At 45.0% G+C, this 25,308-nt stretch overlaps 1 protein-coding gene across 1 annotated transcript in view; it reads right to left on the bottom strand.

The window, feature by feature from the left end:
- The window catches only part of LOC109860186 (mushroom body large-type Kenyon cell-specific protein 1), a 44,580-nt gene extending 26,271 nt beyond the window's left edge, over nucleotides 1-18,309 (bottom strand). The window contains exon 1 of the mRNA XM_020439109.1: nucleotides 18,145-18,309. Coding sequence (XP_020294698.1) covers nucleotides 18,145-18,238 — 94 coding nt within the window. The 5' untranslated portion in view covers nucleotides 18,239-18,309. The remainder of the gene's footprint in view (nucleotides 1-18,144) is intronic.
- Nucleotides 18,310-25,308: the final 6,999 nt, after the last annotated feature.

The following is a 25,308-nucleotide window of genomic DNA, read 5'->3' as shown; positions in this document are numbered from 1 at the left end:
TGGCGATTGCGGAAGATATATCGCCGGTTTCGCTCGAGTTCATGAATAAGCGCGAATTACCTCGTAAAGAACGAAAACGCCATTGATCATCTTGGATAGCTCGCAATTATGCAACACGTACGCTCGGGCAAACGAAATGTTGTTAATCCTTGAACCAGCTAGCGGCACAGAGCGCCGTTTCTAAATCTATACACATTTTATATATACACCGCCGTAATTATTTCTCCACTATTCGTTTCTCGCAAACACATTACTCATGTTTTTTTAAACACACCTACGTTTATCTAATTTTGCTTTTTTTTTTTTTTTATAAACACGACAGACTCGCGCAATTTGCAAACAAATATGCGTTGGTTTTTTTCGCGTGTGAAAATTGCGTTATCAAAAAAACAAAAAAAAACGTACTTAAGTAGAGGAGAAAGAAGCGCGTGAAGTGAGAAATTTTTCAGAAAAAAATAAATTCGAAAGATAAAATTTTAGGTTTTTTTTTTTCTTATGTATATATCTTCGAGAGAATCGGCTTCTTCTAAACTGCACAAGCGAATAATAATTGAGAAATAAAACCGAGAAACCTGCTCGAGGAATTAACGCGGTCGCGCGCGCTGTGGGGAAGCGCGCATGAAAAACATCTGAATAAATTATTATTGTTTGTCGAACGTTTCGAACGAATGACGACGCCCATCGCGCTAGTCCATCGCCAACGTGCACGGCCATTATTTAAACGCTCTACTTCCACGCAGCTTATCAAATACAGGTATAATGCGCTTTGCGGAAACGCGAACTGGATCCACGTCGGCCACGCCGCAAGACCTGTGCGTGTGTACGTTGTCATTTGTGTGTGTGTGTGTGTGTGTGTTTCGCGCATGCTTGTCAGAAAAATGCACGATGGATATTACGGTCAGGGACGAGCTTAACGCCACGGCCTTAAGTGCAGCTTACTCCTTATCGTTATTTTCGAAAACATTAATGTTGCAGCGACACTTGCGCGACATGATCTCTCTCTCTTTCTCTCTTCTCTTCATTTAAAATAAAACTAATTTTAATAATAAAAAAATAAATTGAACAAATATCGAAGAGAAAGGTCAGAGTGCAGAGATCGAAATGTTCTCGATTCGGCGCAAATCGCGAGAGAGTATACACATAAAAATTATTTGCGAAACAAATTTGAGAAAGATTTTCCGGCACAGTGTCAGTGTAATACTGTGATTGTGTTCTCGACGCAATTTTTATCCGCTAACGAATGCGGCCGATCTCCTACGCGTCTTGGATTTCTCACCGAGAATTATTTGACAACAATGAAGTTTCGAGTTACGATAAGACACATAACTTTTTTTTTTGTTTTTACGCGCGATTGCGATAGACAGAAGCACGTGCAAACAAGGTTTTGCGCGCGCGCGCGACGATGATGACTCACTGCCGATTTCCATCGCGGATTTGTTGCATGAAATATTTTTTAATAAACGTCATTGGTTTACCGCGCGCGTTTTGTGCGCGTCGAATAGATTGTTTTTTTTTGTTTTTGTTTTTTTTTTTTTAATTTTTTCTTAGAAGAAAGAGAAGAAAGCCGAAAGAATAATTTGCCAACGCAAAAGCGGTTCGTAAAAATATCGCGATCAATAATTTCTTAATATCGAGTCCTGCATCTCGCACAAGTCCTGATGCAATTCTCTGACCTTTTGACCTAAGCTCAACGCGATCCGCACCGAATTTCAATCGATCCCACTTCGCAAAGGGGAAATACCGTTGATTTATTCAGTCCCTTCTATTACGAGATTCCGATTATCAATTAACCAAATTTCTCGCATAACAAGAGATTCGCGATACGCGTTTCCGTAACGTTAATTGCTTATCGACGAGTGTCTTATCGCACAATTTGCGATAACTAACAAACATCAATGTTAATTTACATCGGCTCGCGACTGTTTCAGACAGCGCGGCGAAAAAGATTTAGATATATTAATTTCTTCTATATGTAATTTGACACACGTTCGAAATTTAAATGCGCATCACTAGCGCGGCGCGATAATTAACACGGCACGGAATCGTAATTAAATAAATAAAGATGATATCTAATTTTGACTCTATCGAATTATATTAACTACCTTACTTAAACTAAATTATAATTAACATACTTCGTATTTTTTATTGTTTTGTCAGAAATAACTTCTAAAATCGGATTCTCAAGATATTCGATATTCTCTCGTCTGAATTTTCATCTTCATATTTTCTCACTCATTGCATCCGCCTTGATACTCGGTAATAAATAAGGCAATATAAAATCTCGACGACAATCATCATCATCATCATCATCATCGAAACGATTCATCGAGAACGACATTCTCTCGTGAATCACAAAAAAACAAAACTGCGGTGTGTGTCGAGAAAATCGCTAACTTCTTTGGAAACGCGCCGCATGCGTACATCTCGATCGAACACACGCACGCACACACACATACACAGGAATCGGCCAAGTCATCGTTGCGCCGGAACGTGCAAACTTCAAGGTTGTGTAATGACTCATGAAAATCTGACTCGCCAATTGGCCGACAAATATTTTTCTTTTCGTTGCATACATTCGCGCGCCGGCGGCATCTCTCTCTCGTGGTTTTTCTCGTCGGGAAAAAAAATTACACTATATATTTGCGCATATATTATATATATATACTTGCAAAAATAAAACAATCGCATTTCGAATTCGCATAAATTTTATTTATCCGCTACGACGTACACCTCTATCGGGCGAGTTCTGATTTATAGAACGCGTCGCGCATCAAAGAAAGCAACGTTGCGCTTGAACGCGGAAGTCCGGCCCGGGGACGATTCAACGCGTTTTCCGGGGATTCAACGCGCAACACAATATACACGCACGCAAGCCGCTTATCGCGGCAATGATTTTGCGCGTTGACTGCGCGCGATCGGATTATCGCGAGATTAATCATCGACCCGATGCAGCGACGCTCCTTTCCCTCGTAAGGTCGGATTGGCTTCATTAAGATCCGCGTCGCGCGCAATCATCGGAGGTGAAGTGTGAGCGCATCTTGCACCGACGACGATTGCACGCCTGTGCGATTCTCTACCGGGTGTGCATTGACACAAAGCCGGCGCATAATAGATAACATACCAGGAAGAGAGATACGAGAAGTCATCGCAAGAGTAAACCGACAGATATTTTAAATGGCAGAGAGAAAAACTATATATACACGTTAGACGATTTATTTATTTATTTTTTTTTTTTCGTGCGAAAAATACGCTCCGAGTCGAACGCGTTGTCGAACTTGCGAATTTTTTCAGAACGTACAAATCAAATTGTTTCTTAGAAAATATTAGAAAATATTAGAAAATCTGTTAAATTGTTTTTTTTTTTTTTTTTTTTTTATCGGGTATTTGCGCGCTCAGTAGCGCGATGTTAAATAGTGGCAAATAAAATTCCACTCTCAATAATGCGTGCGCGAAAATAGTATTCTATTCAAATTAACATCTCATTAGCATCGCTCTGTCTAGTTAAGCGCGCGTTCAGTTTTTTTAACGATTTTCCTTGACGAGAAACGCGCGATCGGCAAGGAAACAACGCAGTCGATCGTCACAAGTTTTCCGCAACTGTTTCATTGAAGAGAGTCTCGCGACACAGGCTCGTTATATATTCACTCGGCGAAGCAAGTCCGAGTCCTTGATCGATTCCATCCAGAAGTAATTAGACTGCAGGCGCGGCCCTCGGATGAAATTCCAGGCAGGAGGTGCCGAACCAATCTTATCTCTCGTGCTATTTAAGAAGTCGAAGAAGTAGGGCGGCTGACCACGCCCGGGATTAATACGATGACGCTATAACGGGAAGCAATTCGACGAATAAAATCATTTATCTGTCTCTCTACGTGTAGATTGGCCGCGTTCGCGAGCTGAATGCGGCTACGATTTCTCGCGCGATGCGTTTTGAGTTTCGTGTCGTTCGTTTGCTGCTTGCATTTTCAAAGAGCGAGATAACAAAAAACAAAAAAAAAACCCCCAAGTCGTATTTTTCGCGTGTTCCGTCGTGGTTTTTGTTTTTTTAACGCGATCACGAGTGTGATTAATACAATAAAAGATTTTAACGCATTTATCTTTGATTAAAGTTTGCGTAATAATAAGTGAATATATGTTTATAAACGCGTAACATGTGTAAAATAAATTTCGTACGTGAGAACATTGCAATACGTAATTATTTAAATAAAAAAAAATATTGCGGTTAGGTTAGGTAAAATCAACAAATTTCTCGCATTCATCCGTCAAAACAGCGAGAATTCAAGAACAAAGCCTACTTTCCACGCGGTTGTCCTCCGCGGATACGGCGAGGATGTAATGGCACCATTCCTCAATTCTAAATCGAACGGCCTCGAGGGGCCCGCTCGACCAATGACAGAGCCGCGATTTTCAGCGCGGCCCGTCGGCCCTCCACTCGTCTCTCGGTCCCTAAGCTACTTCATCACACAACGGTGCCTTCTCTAATCGCCGGCCCGTTTCGACCAATGGCAATCCGGTCTACGACGAGAGTAGAAGGTTAGGAAATGGCCGGTTTCTACTTCTCTCTCTCTCTCTCTCTCTCTCTCTCTCTCTCTCTCTCTCTTTCTCTATCTCTCACTCCGTCGCTCTTTCCTCTCCCGATAGTGGGGCCGCCGATCGACTCTCACAAACGTGGCACAAGGCTATCCTTTGTCCGAAACTCGCCTGGGACACTCTATATCGCGTCGAAAACGTCTCCCAACCGTTGTAATATCGCGTGAGGCAACTGTCCCGAATGGCGAGTCGCGCATTCCGCAATATTATAAATCGGTCTTTGTTTTCTACTTTTTTTTTTTTTTTAACAATAACTGCCCGAGTCGAAATTTAGCGTCTACATTGAACCTCAATTTTTGAAAAAAGAAAATTTCGGACGTACAGCAGCGTCAAAGTAGCATCTACTTTTTTTCTTACTCCTACTTTGAGCCTATCAGAGCCTAGTTTGAGCCTATCAGAGCCTGCAGTCCGATCTGAGAATTGAACCCTACTTTAAAACTTTAGCGAAAAAAAGGAAATTTCGGACGTACAGCAGCGTCAAAGTAGGATCTACTTTCTCTCTTACTTCTACATAAAAAAAGAAAACTTGAGGTTCAATGTTGACGCTAAATTTCGACTCGGGTGAATGCAACAAAAATACATTTCTTGTTGTAAAAGTTATATTTAACAATTTATATGCGTTACTTGTGTACTTATGTATACAATTGTTTCTATTGAATTAAAATTTAAAAAAGTGACTTTACAAGGACTTTCAAATGAGGAACAATTATCCTATTTGTCGTAATTGCGGTAACGAGAGTTAATTTAGCACGCGAGTGTCAAATTTTTTGTTTTTATTGAACACATCCTTCATATATACAATGCAAGTGTTTGTTAATTCGACACTGGTTATAAAAAGTGTTTAGAAATGATGAAATTAAAAAAAAAAAAACATCTGGCAAGTTTTATTTTGGAATAAAATCTCGATTTATATATAAAACACACACGCACACACACACATGTATGACCTAATGTGCACAACAACGGTCTCTAATGGAATCAATTATCAACATGTTGCAATTTGCGGTATCACAGGAAAATACCCCCCTCCCCCCTCCGCTTTCGCTAATTCAACGAGCGCTCGAAAAACTGTCGCATCGACGAACAAACATCGTCGCCGCGAGCCGAATGGACTCGTTAATGGGGTATATACTCCCCCCCGTTTGCATAATGCACGCCGCGCGTGGAAAACTAGATCGCTGTTACTTTCAGACCTCGTTTCGCGCGAACCTCGAGCGAACGCAATAGTTGCGACCAACCCGATGACGGTAAACAAAAAAAAAAAAAAAGAAAAAACACAAGGCGTCCACACCTAGACACCAAGTTATCTGCGTCGCTTTGTTGCATGATCGCGAGAATCCCATTCACCTGGCGGGACCGCTTAGTGGTTTCCGAGGCGGGCGAAGGACGACGACGACGACGACGACGACGGCGCGCACGAAGGATGTCGAAAGGCCTCTCCTGTCTCTCTCGCGCGCGCGCGCGCGCTCGGCCCCGCGTGCCTCATTAATGTCTCGAAATGATGCTCGTCGTCGAAATCACGCTTGCACGAGGATTCCACGTCGCGTATCGAAACTCTTCGTTTGCACGTTGGGCGATCGTAGAATAAAAAAAAAAATACAAACCGCGACGAATAGAGCGAGTTGCGCGAAACGCCGAGAGTCTTCCCAGGGAGACGTATTGTGTTGTCAGATCCGCCGATCGGAGGGGGTCTCTCCTTGAGCACGAAAGTACACGATGGGACAGTCACGAGCCACGGGCGCTCGTTCGCGAGATCGCAATCGCCCGAGCGTGTATTTATAATTAGTGTGTGTGCGCGCGCGCGCGCGCGCACGCGCGCTCTACACGAAATAGACGGCAAATTCCCAAACCGTGACAAATTCCCGTTCCCTTCGGAATTTTTCTCTCGCAACCAAACTTTGAAGAAGAGTTTTTTCACGATGATATGTGTCACGACATTCGCGACGTTGCGTTTTTTTTTACCACAATTCTTCCCGCGAAACCCGTCGCGGCGAAACTCGTCGATATTTTGGCGCGAGTATAGCGCTCGTCAAAGTTCGACGCGCGCTCACGAAATGTGTACACAACGTCCGAAAGAGGTTTTTTTCAGACACCGGCCGAGGTACCAGCTGCCGAATCTTTTAGAGCCGTTTCTCTTTGTCCCCTTTCCCTCCTCTCATTCAGAGTTTCGGGCTCGCTAACGGCCGCTGAGGCAGCCAATGCACTATCGAGGGGCCGCTTCCTTTTCTTCAACAGTCGTATGAAGATGTATGCGTATGTGTATGCACGTGTTGTATGTCCGCGAACAGGGTCGGATGGGTGGACTTTTACCGCGGTCCTCGAAGCTAATCGGTTTTCGAGCGATTGTTTTTTTTTTAAAAAGAGTCCCCTTTTCGCAACTGTTTAATCACAAGCACGGAAATGCACAGAAAAAAAAGAAGAAGCGCACAATCACTTCTCCAACAGTTGACTGGGAAATACAACAAATTGAGGTGGAAAATATCTAGTGGTCATCTCTGAGCGAAATAACTTAAAAAAAAGTACGGAAACTGAAATTTTACATCGATTTCTGTCCGCACTTCGGCCCTGACGTGCGCGCAGATACGTTCGTGAGAATACAAAAAAGCGAGTGATTACCGCGCGCCTCTCTCTCTCTCTCTCTCTCGTCTTTTTTCTCAAAATTGCAATAAACGCACATTGGTGCATTTATCCACAAATCGATAAAAAAAAAAAAAAAAAACTATATTTCGACCTGGTTACTTCGCTTCTTTAAAAACTGCGAATCTCGGACTAAAAAAACAAAACAAAAAAACACTCAGAAGAAACACGCGATATTGCGCTAACAGTATTAATTTTTATGACATTAATTTCCGGCGAGTTAAAAACCAAACTAGTCTGTGCAAACAACACTCGCTCGTATCTCGGTTTTTAGTATCATTATACTCGCGGGGAATTATACGATCGTTCGTTATGCCGCGGCGCACCAACCGGCGCAATCATTTTGCAACAATGGCCACTCCCCCATTACTTTGTGTGCAACATACACGCGTATATGTTAAAAAAAAAAAAACTTCAAAGACGAGAGATACTCAGGCGCGACATTCACAGACGATTGCAACCTCTTTAAAGCCGAGGTCTCGAGAAGAATCCAAGTTGTGTACCTGCGACACACACACCTGACGCACACACCACGGAGAGTATCAAAACTCGACGCGATCGTCCGACAATGATCGTCGTGACACGTTTGCAGTTTTTAGCCGCAAGAGAAGATCACGCGGGAACACGCTACGACAACATTAACACGTAAGAAATCAAGTGTTTCGATCAGACGCGAAATCCGATAGATCAGCGAAAAATTTTTTGTTTCGCATCGCGAGAGTTTCAAGGTAAGACCTTTTCGCACATCTCTAACGAGACTTTCGTCGTTGTCGTCGTCGTCGTTGTTGTCGTCTAAGCGGTAATCGGACACCAAACGAGGCAGTGGAGTCGTTGTCTGGTGACCCATTTATCGCACGACGTTGGTTCTAGTGTTACAATCCGCGAGAAGAGTCGCGTCGCGAAATATTATCATACGCGGGCCACGATGGATTCGTCGGTGTGACACGCGGGGAATGACAGTGAAGGACCGGATCGCGGGTGAGCACGATCGAAGAATAAAGAGGCCATCCTTATCGCGAGAGATTATTCCCTCAATCTTCTCTCGCGATCTTCGATCGCGAATATCATTAACTTCTTTCGCGTCACGTGTACACCGAAAAAATTATATTCTCGTAAGTAGAAGATTTTATACTTAAAAAATCTTATGTAATGATGATTATATGGAGCTTCAAGAATTTTTAAATAATAATGAATTTTGGCTATTGAAGCAGTAACACTGTTGTTGGAGTGTATATATTAAAATCCGTTTATTAACAATTAATAGTATAATAGCATGAACGCTTTCGACCCTTGTATTAGGTCCTTTTCAACTGAGTCGCGATTTCACCTTTGTAAAGTGTTGGTCGGGATGGCTAGTGCGGATATCCTTGATCAACATTGAGCGACGTTTTCTATCTAAGAAATTTAAATGCATTTGAAAAGGACCTAATACAAGGGTCGAAAGCGTTCATGCTATTATACTATTAATTGTTAATAAACGGATTTTAATATATACACTCCAACAACAGTGTTACTGCTTCAATAGCCAAAATTCATTATTATTTAAAAAATCTTCTTAAAGATTTTAGATGATATTCTTCTGAAATTAAGAATATATTCTTTATTTAAGAATATAGTCTTAATTTAAGAATACAGTCTTTTTCAATAGTGAGATATATATGTTTTTCTATATAGAGACTTTTTATATTCTAATCAGTATATATTCTTATCAATATTACTATTTAGAGGATTTTTCTCTTAAAATAAGAAACTCTTCTTGGCGCCTATTTTAGTATAAAATATACTTAAAATAAGTGGGATATATCCTCAAAACAAGAATACAATTTTTTCGGTGTACCACCAACAATAATTACGTTTGATAGAATTTCGGGAAACTTCGAAAAAACCTCTTCCGAGAATTTGTCCATTGTGACACTCGATAAAAAGACGATAAAAAAAAAAATGGTTCTAACCCGAGTCAAAACTTAGCGTCCACATTGAACCTCAATTCCTCTTTTTTTTATGCAGGAGTAAGAGAGAAAGTAGATCCTACTTTGACGCTGCTGTACGTCCGAAATTTTCTTTTTTCCTGCTAAAGTTTTAAAGTAGGGTTCAATTCTCAGATCAGACTGCGCAGGCTCTGATAGGCTCAAAATAGGTTCCGATAGGCTCAAAGTAGGAGTAAGAAAAAAAAGTAGATGCTACTTTGACGCTGCTATACGTCCGAAATTTTCTTTTTTCAAAAATTGAGGTTTACAAGTAAAAAACGTTTGTTTTTTACTTGTAAATATCTAAATAAATTCGCGCGTCTTAAACGATAAATCTCTGTTTTCTATAACACGTTGATTTGCAAAAAATGTCAAAATCTAATCGCAACGTCGACGAAACGAAAACCGATGCGTCTTTCGTTTGAACGAAAGATGTGTTCGACTTAATGTATATGGAAAAACTTTCCGCTTCCGTTCCGGCTCCGAAAACGTACCGTTTAATTCGCGCGTTGCGTCATGCACATCCCGTGCAACGCGATGCCGCGCGGAGGGGTATAACAAGCTGACGAAAATGTTGTAACGGTGGTTTGTAGCTTCAGAAGAGGAGCGAGATGTAAGGTAGAGGCGCGAGACGATAAAGCGAAAGAGAAACAGCGCGAGCAAGCCAAAAAGAGAAGATAAAAGAAGGCTTGCGAAGAGAAAGAGAGAAAGAAAGAGAGAAAGAGCGCATTTCGCATGCATGCAGAATGCAACAGTTAGCGCATCGTGCGAAAGAGAGATGCTATTGCCAACGTGTGCACGTGAGCCTTGGTGAAAACGCAACGAGAGAGAACTCTCTCTCTCTCTCTCTTTCTCTCTCTCTCTCTCTCTCTCTCTCTCTCTTTTTCTGTGCGCGCCGGTCTCACAATATCGCTTTTCAACGTGCGCGCACACGTTGCGGCGAGCATATGCGCGCGTATTCGCATGCGAGCGAGCGAGACGGGCGTATATATTGGGTACGAAGTATCGGCGTTTCGGGAGGACGTAGGTAGTTGCACCAAGGTAATACAAAGCGAAGCCTCAGAAAATTTTGCGGCGCGCACACGAGGGACGATTAAAACACGGCGCGCGATCACAAGATCCGCCGCCATCCGCGTCATCGGATTAACTCCCGTACGTTTTCACAACGTATATGGCCGTTTCATCGCGAGTGCGCGCGAAATGATATTCCGACGGCCCGCTCTCGCCGAACGTCGTCTCGCGGCGTAGAGAACGCGCGCAAAACGCGTCTCGTCATTCAAAATGAATCCACGACTCTACGCGGAGAGAGAGAGCCGTAATCATTTCTATCCTATTATTAACATCCGACAGGTGCGAAATAAAATGAGAGAAAAACGTGAGAGAAAGAGGAAGGGATTTACGGTATATACACGGTGGCTTTTCGGTTTTCGTAAAAATTACAATTTTTTACGTGTGAGACGAGTCATTAAAACGGACACGTTCAATTTTTTTTTTTTTTTTTTTTTGTGTTTTTGCTATCTTACATTTCTGATAATCTCTCACGCAATATAATATATATATATGTTGCGATTAAACACGACAAATATATTGATAGCAATCTTTAATTTAGTTAGTAACTTGAAAATATATATAAAAAAAAGTAAAAATTAAAAAAATATTTAATTTGTTATCCGTTGCATTTGAAGATACGGAAAGACCTCGCGAGCGCGATGATACGGCGGCAGATACGAAAGATAAGAAGGTTCTCAATGTTTTACGTGATCCCGAAAGATTGAAAAAAAAAAAAAAACAAAAAGCCGCACACAATTATCAAAGGAAGATACACCTCTCGTCCGAGTTTCAACTTCGAGACGTACGTAGAGATCGCGCGTTTCGACATTGCGATTCTCGCACATTGAAGAAGCGCGCGCGCGCGAACGCGCGTTCCGATCTCTTCAGCCGGCGATGTGGCGAATTTAGTCGCCGGAAATTATTTATCTCGCAAATAATTTAAAAGCCAGGGGCGTTAATTACGCGAAATTAGCGTCTAACTTCCAGCACGGCGTCGGTGGCGGCGGCGGCAGCGGCAGAAACTTGTTGCGGGGGAGGTGCGCGAAGAACACAGGAGTAGTTGTAAATTGCTTTATCGTATTGCGGGCTTTCCGGCGACGGCGTTTGGACGAGGCGTCGTGAGGGAAGAGAAGAGGAGTCAAACTGATTTATGAACTGTGGAGTTACGAGTCGTCATACACACGACGATGGCAGACCGAATGTCGTGAATGTCAAATAAATACACGACGGATTCATCGACGGTGAGGCTTCACATATCGACTCGGTCGCTCGCTAATCACTCGGGGACACCTTCGAAACAAGAAACAAAAATATCGTTCGTTCGTTCGCTTCATTAAAATAGGCCGGCCGCCGGTGTGTTTTGCCGATTACTTTATTCGCACGGTCACTTTGCCGTTCCGCGACTACTAAACGCGCTAACGTTGCTCGTTAACGAGCTAGTCGCTCGCACTAATTATCCCTCGGAGTTTATGTAATCGCTTAATACTCTGTTATCCGATTGTATCGGACGTCGACCTATTTTCCACTTTCGAAACACACGCCGTTCGCGTATGTGTGTGTGTGTGTGTGTGCGCGCGCTCCTGTGTCCGGATGATTATTATTTAAAATAGCGTTTCGATGGGGGGCACACAGTCTTCATTGAGAAACTTTTCTTTCGTCCTGCTGAGGCAATGCCGGTTATGCAATGCGCCAAGTTCCAAAGCGGAACGATTTAATTGCCGCGATGAGTCCGGCGGCAGTGAGATTTAATGTATGAGAGATTTATATTTGGAAAGAGAACACTTCGCGAAACACAAAACTTTTTCAAAACGAGAGTTTTTTTTTAAACGAGCGCGCATCGTGTCGCGATTTAAATTTTGTTTCAACTTGAAAAAAACGAACGGTTTTCTTATTATTATTAAAAAGTTCAAATCCTTCAAAAAAAACAAATATTCCTTTTACACTTTTACGATACGCACACACGTACACGCGCACAATATTCTAATAACGTGAGAAATAAAGATACATTTGTTTAATTCGGCTTCGAAACGTCATTTGATTTAATTCCAACTACACGTCCGCACACGCTGGAAGTTTAATTAGATCCTGCACACACACACACAGTACATTCCGCCGTCCCTTTTTCTCATCGATACAGAGCTCCTCGAAGTTCGCGCGTTATAACGCACACACACGCACACGCACTCACCGATCCGATTTGTCGTCGTATCGCGATTTATTTCTATTCAGTCATGCCGCTTCGAGTGCCAATGTTCGGTTTTCGAGATTTCTCGAAGGGAGCGTTTCCGGACGTCGCGTCGTCGTCGTCGTCGTCGTCGTCGTCAGGGTTGGCATCGCTCGCCCGAAACGGGGAAAGAAAAAAGCGAAGCGAAGCAAAGGAGAGTTAAGCGAGGAGGGAAACGAACGGAGAGAGAAGGTGCCGTGTCATTTTCGTCAATTTAAAGGCGCCCCCCTTCGTTCCCCACAACCACCCCCCAGGACAGCGGGCTCTCGGTATTCGGTCCCCCACCGTACCCTACCTTTCGTCCGCCCCTGGCTTGCCCCCACCGTCGCCCCGTCGAAGCGAGGTCAATCGACGGAGAGGGCTGAAGACGACCCCCACCCTCTCTCACACGACCCTCCCTACCACGGGCTACTCAATATCGTTTCATTACGCACCCTGCTCCACCGACCACCCCAGCCGCTCTTCTCTACCCCCCTTTCTCGCCCCGGTCTCTTTCTCTCTCGCCTCGTTGCAACCCCCTTCCCCCGTCGTCGTGGTGCTCCTCACCTCGTCCCTTTCCCTTACGTCCCGTCGCTCCTACCACGGCGACGAAACACGAACGCCGACGAATTTTTATTGTTACTTCTCGCGCCGCTTCCTCTGACCTCCCCCTTACCACCGGTACCCGTCCGTCCGGCCGCCCAACGCCTTCTCCTCTCCCTTTTTTTATGCGCCTTTTAACGATCAGCAGTAACTGCACCCATCCGCCACCCCCCTTTGCTCGCACAACCCGCCTCGCCTTTTGCCGTGCCTTTTCGGGAAACGGAGCGGATGCGGCTGAACAATGAAAACGGGGGATGATGATACGCGCGCGAGTCGAGCAGATATATATATATATATATATTGCCCTCCGCGAGTTTCTCTCCGCGTCCGGTTTTCGTTTGTAATATGCCTCTCCGTCACGAATACGGGAAGTAATCGAGCTTAATCGGAAATGATGCCGCGCGGCGGGGTATCTTATCTTGACCGGGGGGGGCTCAAGTTTCAAATCTCTCGTGAGATATAGCTATCGCCTATTTGAAAAAAGCCTTCTCGTACATACTTCAGCTCGTAGAAGAACTTATTAACATCTACATCTTTCATATAAAGTTGTATCCTCTAATAAATCTTACGTTTCCAGACAATGAAATATTACCGGATGCGGTGTCTCTCTACCTCGGGAAAGCGCATGCTCGCATAATCTATGCCTCTCGCATGAATGAAAGTCAAGTGCGCCGGGACGGCGATGAACCTTCGCCGTTTTCTGACATTCCGAAACGGGGAGGTAATAATAGTTTTCAACTTCGCGGACAAAATCGCGATGTCGTTTCGCAAAACTTTGTTCTTTTTTTTTCTTTTTTTATCAGCGCGCTATAATAGTTTCCTACTTCCAGCGACAATAAGAGTATACGCGTGACGCATAAAAATTCTTGTAATAACGTTCTTCTCGGCTACAATTTCTATGCTTCAATTCTCTTTATTCCATTCTCTTGGAAAAAAACTTTTTTTAATTGCGAATTGACTCCGTGAGAATGCAATGAGAGAAAGACTTAATCTCTGTTACGTTCTCTATTTTCTACAGCATCAGGGTTTTTGGTTAAAAAAAATTCATTCCAATTCTGGTTCGCCCCTAGAGAGAGAGAGAGACACTTTGCGGGTTACATAAAATCAATCTCTCCTAAGCGCGCGAGAGAGGAACAAACTCTCTTCGCTCTTACACTTCTAATCGCGCACGTGCCGCGCGTTGCCACGCAACCCTGCGCGCGCGTTGGGGACAACGCGGAAAGAAAAACCCCGCGAAGGGATATATATATATATATATATATATCTTCTCTCTTTTTACCTAAGTTACGTCGATCCACTTCCGCGTGTTCACGCTCGGCGAATCCGCGAATCCTGTGTCGTGCGACAGTTTCGTACGACGTTAGTCAGTTACGCAGTTCACGAGCGACATCGTGTTACAACAACCGGCGTGACTCGTGGCCCACGCGAGATCGCGACGACGCCCCGTCGGCTCTCGTCTGCTCCTCGGTGCCGCGAAAACTCGGCGCAACGGGGCAACGCGGAGGAAGAGGCTTCATTATTACGTCCAATTCCATGTCCGCTCTCTCTCGATGGGTGTCCGCGCGATTTACGTGCGTGCGAGCCGACGCCGGGGATTACGACGGTGCGTGACGATCACCGAGTCTCTCTCTCCCCCGGAGAGTTGTGAGCGAGTCTTCCCCTTCGCGCGCTCTCTCGCATTCGCGGCAACACTCTCCCCGAAACTTATCGCGAGATATCGGCGGCCACCGATGAACGCGCGCGCGTAACAGGTGTAACTGCTACACTCGCGCGTTGAGGCGCGAGAAGACGAAGAATTCTCCGCCGCTTCTTCCCGCTGCGGAAAGCAACAGTTTTTTTTTTTTTTTTCCCCCGATTTCAACGGCGATCTTCTTCTCTATCTCCGCGCTTATCTTCGGAATTCACTCAATTATTAAACCGACATCTCTCCTCCTGACTGTGAAGTGAACAAAACTTCATTTCGCGTTCGTTCAGGACAACCACTAAACTTATACGTTTATCTCCGATTGTTTCACCTTCGACGATCTCTCGCTCTCACCGCGCGCGTCAGACCACTTCCCTTCGTCTCTCTCTCTCTCCTTCGGATCACGCGCGGTCCTTGACGTGTCCGTGACGCGCCGTCACAGCCAAAACGGATGTCACCCCCGCGACTACCGACGACGCGGACCGCCCGATACACGTCGCGGGACGTGCGACCGCCCGCGCGCGTATATCACACACTCGGAGAAGCACAAGCGACGCGACGAGATTTCGAAAGCCGGTTCCACCCTCCGTCACCCTTTCCCGAACGCGCACTGGTCGATCCTCCAAGATCGCGGAAGTCTCGGGTAGAACCCGAGAGAGAGGCAGAAGAACGCGGCGCACACACGCAACTCGTGTCGTTCTCTCCTCCTCCTCCCCTTCCCCCCCTCCCCCGCCGTCCTCGTTTCCATCCCCCGCCCGACCCCGCCGGTCCTCCTTTTTTCCGTTCTTCGTCGAACTTCCACTGCTCGGCCTCCTTTTTTTTAGGATCTCTCTTCGCCGCGAAGAGAACGAAGATGAGATAGGAGATGAAAGAACGAAAGAAGGGGCGGTTGGGGTCGTCGCGAAGGAGGACAGGACGCGCCGGGGTGAAAGAGAGGGGCGGAAGGTGAGCGCCTCGAGGAAGGATTCGCGAAAATTTCTCGACCACCAGCGGCAGCTGCGTTCCGAAATGAAGAGCGACGCGAACGAGAGGTGGCGGCGGCGGCGACGACGACGGCAACGACGACGACGACGACGACAACGACGACGACGACGACGACAACGACGACGACGACGACGACGATGACGACGGAGAAAGCGGGGGAAGAAAAGGAGGAAAAGAGAGAACCACCGAGGGCGAAAGGGGCTTCGAAGGAGGGAAGGCGAGGAGAGGCAGGGAGAGGTCACAAAAGTGGAGGAAGAAGCGTAACGGCGAGTGCACGCAACACACCGACGCGTGCGGAAACGTGCCTTCCGTGAGTACCGGAGCTCGCCCCTTGACGAACTAACCGAAAGGCGAAGGAGGGGAAGTCGGGGAAAAGGAGGAGGAGGAGGAGAGGGGTGGTGGGGCGACGGCGACGGCGCGACCGCCGAGGGTGAGACGGGGATCGGGGAAGGAGGATGGGAAAGCCGTAAGAAGAAGAAAAGAAGGTTTCGGGCGGCGGCCGGGATCGCGCTCGGTTGTCTGTGGTCAAGGCACGCAGCTTGTGCAGTATTCTCTGCGCGTCTGACGACGTTCTCCCGTTCCACCCCTCGACCGGCACCGACCGAGGGGTAAGCGCCGCCGATGTGGAAGGGCGGGCAGACGGAGGGGGTTGGAGTCTGTCTCGCGAGCCTGATTTCGCCACCCTTCTTCCCTGCACGGAAAATTGCACACGCGACGCCTAATTCTTCTTCCACAGCTTTTTCGAGAACTTTCTCGCAAGCGATAACAAACGCCACATTGACCCTTTTGTTCTTGTCTCCGATGAGAGATCTCGAAAGATATTAAATTGATGGGAAAAGTGTTTATTATACGATAAAACAAACTCGAAGAGACATAGAAAATTATTTTTAACTGTCAAAATTAATTTGTAACTATTTATATATACGGACCGTTTATTTTGAAAGTGGTGTAAGTCCATTTTTGAAAGAAAAATGAGATATCACGTAATTCATGCTTAATTTAATGTAAATTTTTTTATGTACAACTAGTTTCTCGAAACAAAAGAAAATGGACTTACACTTACTTTCAAAATAAACGGTCCATATATATATATGTTTGAAAAGCAAACTTCTTCGTGAAAAATCTATATGTCGAAATGTTCGATCTATGATAATTCAGCTTTCGAGCGTGTCGCGAGTATATTGCATATGCTCTAACTTCAATGAATACCAAATTATACCGTATGTCTTTCGGCATAAAAAAGCTGGCATCAAATTTTTATTTCTCCGTCGCTAAGTTCGTTCCAGGTATCGGATCAATCAGATCACCGCGCGGTGGAAGCATGCAGAACGCGAACTTTATATATAGACCGGGTATCGATTGCCCGTTTCTCAGAATAAGGAACAATTATCTATTCACAGAAACGTGATTTTAAAAAATAAAAAAAAATTATATATACATATATATATATATATATATATACATATCGGGAATATTTGCGGAAAACTCTAAATCACTGTAAATAATTATACAAACTATCTGACAATGACGCGCACGGATTGCGTCGATTGCATTCGATAATTTCGAAATCGTATAATTGCGCGATTGCGAGACGCGATTGTCACAGAAACACACCCGGGGAAGAACCGTAAGTTAATTTTTTCGTTAAACGGATGATCAGAGAGAGAGAGAGAGAGAGAGAGAGAGAAGCGGTTTCTCAATTCGCGCACGCACGAAAACTTGAAACCGCACGGGAAACTACTCGCAGAATATTATCGGATTTTCCGGCAACGTGGTACCACCCTGTTGAACGTACAGGCGCGAGTAGGAGTCACGCCTGGCACATAGTCAGCCAGGATTCGGCGTTTCGGTTCGCAACAGGTCTCAACCACTAGCGTGTTTTCTCTTTCTCTCTCTCTCCTCTCTCCCTCTCTCTCTCTCTCGCTCTCTTTCTCGTCCCATCCTCTCTTTCCTACCGTCTCTCTCTCTCTCTCTCTCTCGCTCGCTCTTTCCACGTTCGCACACACTGCCAGACACAACTCACTCCCACACGCTATGTACTCTCGGCACACAGAGAAACTTACCATGCGGAACGTAGGCAAACCTGTGCGTACCTGCACACGACTTACACTCGCACCACAGCTGATGCACATACCATTCTTGTCATGACACACACACAAACACAAACACACGCAACAGGCACGTTCGCGGTGACATCGCATATCTTTTTCTGTTCTATTCGCGACTATGTTCGCTCTTCATCGCGAACAATTGGCCACCAGTTTGGTCGCTCAAGATTTGGGAAGTGCGTTTACACGCACGGAACAATTTTACGCACGAACGATGCGTCTACGCGTGTTCGTCGCCGTTTATTACGCGAGAGACCGAGAGAACGAACGACGACTCTCTCTCTCTCTTTCTCTCTTTCTCTCTAGATTCTCTTTACTTACCGACTACGAAGACCATATTCTTTGTCCATCGCAGCAGCTCCCGTCGGATATGTCTGCGTTCCTGTATGCAGCGGGCATAGGGGCAATCCGCCATTTTTGAAATCACATCTTAGGATGTGTGTGCGCGTGCCGGCCGGGTGCGCCTGCCTCGTGTTCCCGCGTGGATGTCCACCCCCTCCACCGCCGGCGCTCCTCCGTCCTCCGTGTCGTCGTCGCCGTTGTCGCCCTCGTCGTCTCGTTCTCCTGTCACCCTCCTCCTCCTCCTCCCTCCTTCCTGCTTTCTTGCGCCCCCTTTCTCCCCTAGTCGGTCCTAGTTTCCCTTCCCGCGCCTCTCTTTCCGATTTTCTCCTTTCGCCCTACGTCGCTCCCACCAACGTTCCGTCGAATATCCCCTTCTGTGTTCTGTGCGCCCTCCTCTTTCTGTTTCTCTGTATTTCAGCGCGCGACGTGAGCGTGAGACGTGCGTGAGAGAAAGGGGTTATATTTAAGCGCGTGTACACGTCGCCGCGCGCTAACGTGCGCGCTGCCGGGTGCGACGTCACGCGTGACGTAACACGTCGTAAAGAGCGACCGAAGTCACTATCGGCCTCGTCCTCGTCTTCGTCCTCGTCTTCGTCTTCGTCGTTGTCGTCGTCGTCGTCGTCGTCGTTGTTGTTGTTGTTATTGTTGTCGTCGTCGTCGTCGTCGCGAGTTGCCGGTAGCGCGATGGTAGTAAAAGCAGCGTTTGTAGTGATAGCGGTGGTGGGGGCCCTACTGCTGTTGCTGCTGCTGCTGCTGCTGCTGTCGTCGTCGTCGTCGTCGTCGTCGTCGCCGTCGTCGTTTCGTCGGCCGTGGCGCGGCGCGCTTCTCCTCCGCGAGCGTCGGAGGGATGGCAAGCCGACGGCGGCGTCGGCGTCGGTGTCGCTGGCGGTGGCGGCAACGGCGGCAACGGGGGCGGCAAAGTGGGGATGTAGCCGCGGAGGGACGACGACCACGCTACTCCTCCCAGGTAGCGGGACAGGGTTAGAGCACAGTGAAACGCACAACACACGTGCACGCTTGCGCCCTGTGAGCGCCACGAGAGTGCAGTCTGTCGCCGCCGGCGTGTGTCCTATCCCTCTCTCTTTTATCTCTCTATCCCTCTAGCCACCCTACCGCCCTCCCTCCCTTCTTCCTGCTTCTTCCGATCCGCCGCGCGTGTGTGTGTTATGTTGCGTGTGTGCGCACCTCTCGCACGCGCGAGAGGGGGTCCTCTCCCTTTTCTTCCGCCAAATTCTCTTGTGTGAAGACGCTCGCAGATCGCTGGTTGCTATCTGAAACAGAAATCGAAGAGCGCGTGGTCAGAATGGATGTGCGATTGCGAGGCTATTTCGAGTATCGAAGATTTCTCTTCTTCTCGTTTTTTTTTTTTTTTTTTTTTTTTTTACGAAGAAGAGATACCTCTGCCGAAGGTATCGCATTACATGTTTGCACTCTCTCTCAAGAAGACTTGAGAAGTTAAACTTCTTACGTTCTACTTAGCCACGTAACGAAACCCCCCTTCAACCGTGTCCACTCTGTGCTTAAAAGACTATACACCCAGCGAGATCTTTCCCGTCGCGCACCTGCGTGAAAAAAAAAACTTAGTGGACGGCCGTCGGCCCCATCCCGAAACAGGAAGGGTACTGCTCGAAATGAAACATTGCCGTTAAGAAGAGCGTCGGAGTCGTCGGTGTAGGTAGGTAGGTAGGTAGGTAGGTAGGTAGGTAGGTAGGTAGATAGGTAGGTAGGTAGGTAGGTAGGTAGGTAGGTAGGTAGGTAGGTAGGTAGGTAGTAGATGGGCGGTAGGGGCGGCTTGCACTCTCTCGCGCGGTGAGGCGACACGAGCAGAGAGGCAGAGGAGGCGGCTGAGGTGCAAGAGGAAGTGCAGGAGGGACGCGGGAGGGTGGCTATAGGGGCGGATTCGCGCGTTCTACGACCGCGAGGGGGCAGGTTGGCTGCGAGACGCAACGGGGGGGTGAGCCGCGCATCGGGCGAAGAGAGACAGAAAGCGCGCGCGGGCACGAGCAAGCGAGAGGGAAGGAGAAGGAGAAAGAAGGAAGAGAGTGCGCCTAATATGCAACAAGAGAAAAAGAATTGGCGATCAATAGGTAGTAGCTAGTAAGCGTCCTTTCATCCGCCCCCGCGTCCTTTCCGTCCTCTCACCCTGTCCTCGTCCTCTCTCGCAACTCATCTCCCTCCCCCTCGCGCTTTCTCTCTTTCCCTCTTCTCTCTTTTCGTCTCTCTCTCTCTTTCTCTCTTACGCCTTCTTCCGTCTCGGCGATCTCTATCCTTGAGCCATCGCCCCTCGTAACCCACCCGTTGCTTGGCCACCTTCGCCACCCTCCTTTCCGCCCTCTCCCGATTCTCTCTCTTGAGTTCATCGCGAAACTCTCCGCCACTCCATCGCCTTCGTTGCCGAGACATCCGCCCTAGCGCGCGCCTAAGTTTGTCTCGGCTCTCTTCAAGATCAAACATCACCTAATTAGCTGCTTATTTTTTCACTTCCGTGTCGACACCCACACGGTTTATTTCGTTGCCATGCAAATGTTTGCGTTGCGACGAAATGTGTGCGAATGAAAATTTGACGATTGAAAAACACAAATAATTACAACACACAGTAGTACTCGAAATCAAATTATTTGCTGATCTTAAAGTCGGACGTAAAGAGAAGATGAATTTGAAAATTTTTCAAAAACTCGAAAAAGAGTTTCTTCATTGGACGCGCTCGTTTTCGCCAATTAGCGAGAAATAATGTGCGACGGTATATATCCGCGTTCTCACTCCGAAAGATCACCGATAAAATGAGGAAAAGTCAGAGTAGGGGAGACGACGGCTATTCCCTCGGGTCAGTTTGTCCGCGTTTCCACCGGTCAGAGGTTGACCCAAGGCGAAATTATACCTCGTATATGCCTCGCGCGCAATAATGAGAAACAAGTACGAGGACACGCTCACCCCTCCCGCCCCGGTCACGTGACGGAGCGTGTGCCGAACGCGCGTCTGATCTATCTCTTTCCTCCGCGGGTGCAATTTACTTATACCGGATCGCGCAGAAAGAGCGTCCGACACACACATACACACACACACACACACACACACTTGTACATACAGTACCGTGTCGATTCAGCGCGCGCGCACGCCGCTGTCCGGAAGCAGAATATTGCATATTTTATATATTCGGGGTCGTGCGCCGAACCTTTCCTCGCGCCGTAAATTCACGAACCGTTTGTACCTGACTTTGATTCGATCGCGTTTCCGGGAAAGACCTGCATAATTTTGTCTGAGAATTTTTTTACAAAACGCGCGTTATATCTACTATACACACGCAATTTTATATATATTCCAAGATAGAAAACCCGACATTCACAAAAATTATCTGGATATATATCTTTCGTCGCATTTTTTTTTTCAGAGTGTAATTACGATTATGTCACGTATTGTTTCCTGAGCGCTTGGTTGTAAAATTGCGTAATATGATGTATATTTACACCGAAAAAATTGTATTCTTGTTTTGAGGATATCCCACTTACTTTAAGTATATTTTATACTAAAATAGGCGCCAAGAAGAGTTTCTTATTTTAAGAGGAAAATCCTCTAAATAGTAATATTGATAAGAATATATACTGATTAGAATATATAAAAAGCCTCTATAGAAAAACATATATATCTGACTATCGAAAAAGACTATATTCTTAAATAAAGAATATATTCTTAATTTCGGAAGAATATCATCTAAACTCTTTAAGAAGATTTTTTAAGTATATACCCGAGTCGAAATTTAGCGTCTACATTGAAACTCAATTTTTGAAAAAAGGAAATTTTGGACGTATAGCAGCGTCAAAGTAGCATCTACTTTTTTTCTTACTCCTACTTTGAGCCTATCAGAGCCTGCAATGCGCAGTCTGATCTGAGAATTAAACCCTACTTTAAAACTTTAGCAGGAAAAAAGGAAATTTCGGACGTATAGCAGCGTCAAAGTAGGATCTACTTTCTCTCTTACTCCTACATAAAAAAAGAGGAATTGAGGTTCAATGTAGACGCTAAATTTCGACTCGGGTAAAATCTTCTACTTACAAGAATATAATTTTTTTGGTGTATATATATATATAAACGTACACCAAGAAAATTGTATTCTTGTTTTGAAGAGATATCCCACTTACTTTAAGTATATTTTATACTAAAATAGGCGCCAAGAAGAGTTTCTTATTTTAAGAGGAAAATCCTCTAAATAGTAATATTGATAAGAATATATACTGATTAGAATATAAAAAGCTTCTATATAGAAAAACATATATATCTCACTATCGAAAAAGACTATATTCTTAAATAAAGAATATATTCTTAATTTCAGAAGAATATCATCTAAAATCTTTAAGAAGATTTTTTAAGTATAAAATCTTCTACTTACAAGAATATAATTTTTTCGGTGTACGCGTGTTTCGAGCAACACGTCACAATGGTGCAAAATTATGAATTACTTTTTTTTTCCAAATTCTTCATCCTCTGTTTGAAAATCCAAAAATTGAGTAAGAAAAGTATATTTCTCGTTTCCGACAAAAATACACGCATCGCGCTTACGTGCGCCCGATCGATCGATCGATCGATCGATTTTTGCCGCGCAACAGCGATCGATCGTGATCGCCGGTCGGTTTTACAGCGAGCAACGAAGTCGCGAGCACAAACGCGGCGATGTTCCTTAAAAGCATTTGATCCCCGCGATTGATATTCAGCTCGCGTGTGCTCGCGTCTCTTGGTGGTTCGCAGTCCGGGTTAACTCGGCGGTACCGCTGACGGCGTAAGATCGATTCGATACCCGTCCTAGGTGAGCCTATGCGAACGATATCGATGAAACGCGGCCGGGCTTTCGAGACCCTCCGTACACTCCGCATTCACCGCGATGCATACCGGGTGCTCTTTCTCCCTCTCTCAAAGCTCGTACGGCGTCATTGAACCCTGTCGCGGACGCGTTTGATGAGGGAAGAGGATCCCGACCGCACACACGGGAGACGCTTCCGCTACCTCGATAATTAGTTGGTCCTATTGCTTGGACCGCGCGGACGCATCAGCTACTTTCAGTCAACCGCGTCCCGAACAGAGATTGCTCTGTGTTCTTCTATATATATGTATATATATATATTTTTTTTTTCTTTCTTTCTTTCTAGCAGATATATAATGTCGCTATCTCTTCTATCCGCGCGTTTTGCTTTCGCCACGGAGTATATATGAATGTGGCACTCTCGAGTTCCCGACGGCGTCATTGAACCCTCAACAGGCGTCGGAATGGTCGGAATTATTTAGTCCCACGGAATTGAGAGGTTAAATTATTATTGTCTTTGTAGAGAGACACAGAAGGAGAAAGAGAGAGAGAGAGAAAATAAATAAAATATGTTAATCTTGGGATTAAAAAAATCCTGACGTCGCGTCTCAAGCGTCGTCGTTGGAAAGAACGGCCAATATAATTTGCGCTCTGAATAAAATAGCAATTTAATATTTCAAACCAAAAATGTTTGCGCTTATTATCTTCTTTGTTACTTATTTTCTGTCTGTTTAGCTCACGATGAGGAGATGCAAATAATTTGACAGTGTGAGAAACGATTTTCCGAAAAAAAACGATTGTCGAAGACATTCTTCGTTCCGTCACACACACACACACACACACACACACACACACAGCCTCCGATATCCTTAGTTATGTATGTTACATCTTCGATCGTCATATATTTATACAGATGCTTCGGTTCGCGATGACACGATCGAGCTTAACCAGCCGAACGAAGAAGTAGAAAGCGAATATGAAAAATATCGTGTAAATTTTTTCGAAATAAAGTTTATTTTCTGTTTTCGATGACACACAAACTCGGTAACACAAAAATCTGTCGTCCAATTTCTTACATTAAATTGTACAACCCGCAAGATATACTTTGTTGCAGATATAACACAGATATAAACAAACAAATATCACTCTCACGCTTCGTCTGAGAGTGATAAGAAAGAAGACGAACGAACAGCAGAGTTACACGTCACATTTAAGGGACGTTCTCCGAATTATTGATTTTCTTACACCGAAAAAATTATATTCTCGTAAGTAGAAGATTTTATACTTAAAAAACCTTCTTAAAGATTTTAGATGATATTCTTCTGAAATTAAGAATATATTCTTTATTTAAGAATATAGTCTTTTTCGATAGTGATATATATATATGTTTTTCTATAGAGGCTTTTTATATTCTAATCAGTATATATTCTTATCAATATTACTATTTAGAGGATTTTCCTATTAAAATAAGAAACTCTTCTTGGCGCCTATTTTAGTATAAAATATACTTAAAGTAAGTGGGATATCCTCAAAACAAGGATACAATTTTTTCGGTTTAGGATTTTCTTTAAATTTGCGATATACATAGTTTACGATCTTATTTATACGTAGCCTTTTTGGATAACAGGGGTAGCAGAATGTTAAATTCCAAAATATGAAAGATTTATATTTCAATTTTTAACATGGATTTCCTATGCCGAGCCTTTGTGAAGTGGGTTGGTTTTTTCAAATTACTGACGACAAATTTTCTTTGGATTTTTTTTAAAAAACAAGTATGCGGTAGTGGAGAGTGTCCTAATTAAAATACGATTTTGAATAATATGGCAAGCAACCTTTTTTTTCGAACTGTAGCTTTTTTTTGTTTTTTGTTTTGGTTTTTTTTTTGTTTTGCTGGATTTATGTGCGCTGTGTACCGCAGCTATTTTTGAACTTCTGCGCAGAGTAAGCGGGTCTTAGCGGTGCTGAATAGCTCGACTTAACTTTGTTACAGCAGTACAAACTTACTCACGAGAAGAGATATTTTAGGTTGCTAACCACTGTAGTAAGAGAACGTCCTTAATCGCAATAATTTTTATGTATTTTTGAGGAGCCAACACCACACAGATGTCGTTGCACTTTTCATCTAATACGCGCAAATAAACGTCCCGCGCGTGCGTGACGTCATCATTGAATTTTCCGCGGCTACTCATTCCGAGGATGAGGCTTTGCCGGCGCTCAGTTTCAAAAAAGCACTTTGTGTAATACCGACTCGCGGGAGATACGGTCTCGCGCGGTGCAAGCGCAATTTCGAATTTGAGAAGCGCATCGATCATTCCATCGAGAATGTAACGACAAACGTCGATATCTTTATA

The sequence above is a fragment of the Pseudomyrmex gracilis genome, unplaced genomic scaffold (assembly GCF_002006095.1).
Source record: "Pseudomyrmex gracilis isolate BER0280 unplaced genomic scaffold, ASM200609v1 scaffold_342, whole genome shotgun sequence".
Taxonomy (NCBI): domain Eukaryota; kingdom Metazoa; phylum Arthropoda; class Insecta; order Hymenoptera; family Formicidae; genus Pseudomyrmex; species Pseudomyrmex gracilis.
This window is presented reverse-complemented; position numbering and strand designations above follow the sequence as displayed.